Raw genomic sequence first — 1,205 nt, 5'->3', positions numbered from 1 at the left:
CCCACCCTCTCCCTCCCACTCCTCCCACCAGCCCAGCCCACGTGGTGGCCCTGCCCCTGTTGGCGGGAATGGATTCAACTCTGGGTTCCGGCCAAGGGCAGAGTCACGAACCTGCCCTGGGAGGGCAAATGCTGAGTGGGAAGCTCTGATTTGATTGGAATCTTATTCCTGGGCCTGTGGCCTCGGGCAGGATGCCAATCAAGGCTGCGGCCTCTGCTGGGGCACAGGAGGGAAAGGCTGGGCAAAGGGACTCTAACAGTAGATGCCGAGGGGCCACCCCTCCCGGCCTCGGTTCCCGGGTCCGTGGCCCGGCCCTGCATCCTCTCCTCTGCAAGCCAAGGAAGCCCGAGGCAGTTGCGGCCTCCAAACCGTTTATTGGTCCCGCCTTGGAGGTGGGGTCGCTGGGGGCGGGGGGGACACAAGGCTGCGGGGAGCGGGGCCTGACGGAAGCGGGTCCGGCGGGCGTGGCGCTCAGGCGAAAGTGGAGCCGTTCCAGCCCACGTTGGCCGCGTTCATGTCGTAGTAGTTGATGTAGACCCTGCGGGGCGTGGAGGCGGGGCTCAGCGGGCAGCGTCCTGGCCGGCGCGGGCCCTCGCGCCCCTCCCGCCGGGGCGCCCCCCGCCCCCCCGCGCCCCCCGCCGCCCCACGCACCTATCCGGGCTGACGCGCAGGCGCTCGGCCAGCAGGCCGCACAGCAGCTTGCTGTAGGCGCGGTTCTGCGCGCCTCCGATCTTGCCGATGCTGTGCAGGCTGCAGAGCGCGCACGGCTCGCTGGAGCCGCCGAAGGCCATGAGCTGGTCCGGGACCACGTGCACCGCGATGTACTGCGGGGACACGGGGTGCGGTCAGGCGGCCCGGGCAGCTCGCCGGGCCTTCCCCGCCCAGGGCCTCAACCCGGGTCGCCTCCCCGCCCCCCAGCCCGGACCCCCTCGTCCGCCCGGCAGCCCCCCCCTTGCTCCCTCCCGGCAGACCTGCGCCGGCTTGCCGGTGGCCTGCGCCAGCTGCTGAGTGAGCTCGGAAAGGAGCCCGTCCGGCACGGAGGCGCGGGGGACGTTGGTGTTCACCACGAACATCGGCATCCTGGCGGACGAGTGGCGGGGACCGGGCCCGGGAACCGACCGACGCGCGCGCGGCTGCAGCCGGGGAACCTGCGCTACGTGACCGCCGCGCCGAGCTGCCCCCTAGCGCGGAGCGGCCCCGCCTCC

The 1,205-nt window shown here is 72.4% G+C and overlaps 1 protein-coding gene across 1 annotated transcript; it reads right to left on the bottom strand.

The window, feature by feature from the left end:
- Positions 1 to 354: 354 nt before the first annotated feature.
- MIF (macrophage migration inhibitory factor) lies at positions 355 to 1,205 on the bottom strand. Its single transcript, XM_041729026.1, has 3 exons — positions 972 to 1,205; positions 652 to 824; positions 355 to 538 (listed from the first exon to the last, which is right to left on the bottom strand). The coding sequence occupies exons 1-3, from the start codon at positions 1,077 to 1,079 to the stop codon at positions 472 to 474; spliced, it is 348 nt and encodes a 115-aa protein (XP_041584960.1). The 5' UTR covers positions 1,080 to 1,205; the 3' UTR covers positions 355 to 471.

The sequence above is a fragment of the Vulpes lagopus genome, chromosome 14, assembly GCF_018345385.1.
Source record: "Vulpes lagopus strain Blue_001 chromosome 14, ASM1834538v1, whole genome shotgun sequence".
Classification (NCBI taxonomy): domain Eukaryota; kingdom Metazoa; phylum Chordata; class Mammalia; order Carnivora; family Canidae; genus Vulpes; species Vulpes lagopus.
The sequence above is the reverse complement of the archived record's forward strand: the minus strand, read 5'-3'. Positions and strand labels throughout refer to the sequence as shown.

Bases quoted from the DNA above. Each gene is read 5' to 3' on its own strand.
- MIF (XM_041729026.1), bottom strand. From the start codon at position 1,079: ATGCCGATGTTCGTGGTGAACACCAACGTCCCCCGCGCCTCCGTGCCG. The intron at 825-971 runs GTCTGCCGGGAG...GTGTCCCCGCAG, and splicing joins CCACCGGCAAGCCGGCGCAG to TACATCGCGGTGCACGTGGT. The intron at 539-651 runs GTGCGTGGGGCG...CACGCCCCGCAG, and splicing joins CTGCGCGTCAGCCCGGATAG to GGTCTACATCAACTACTACG.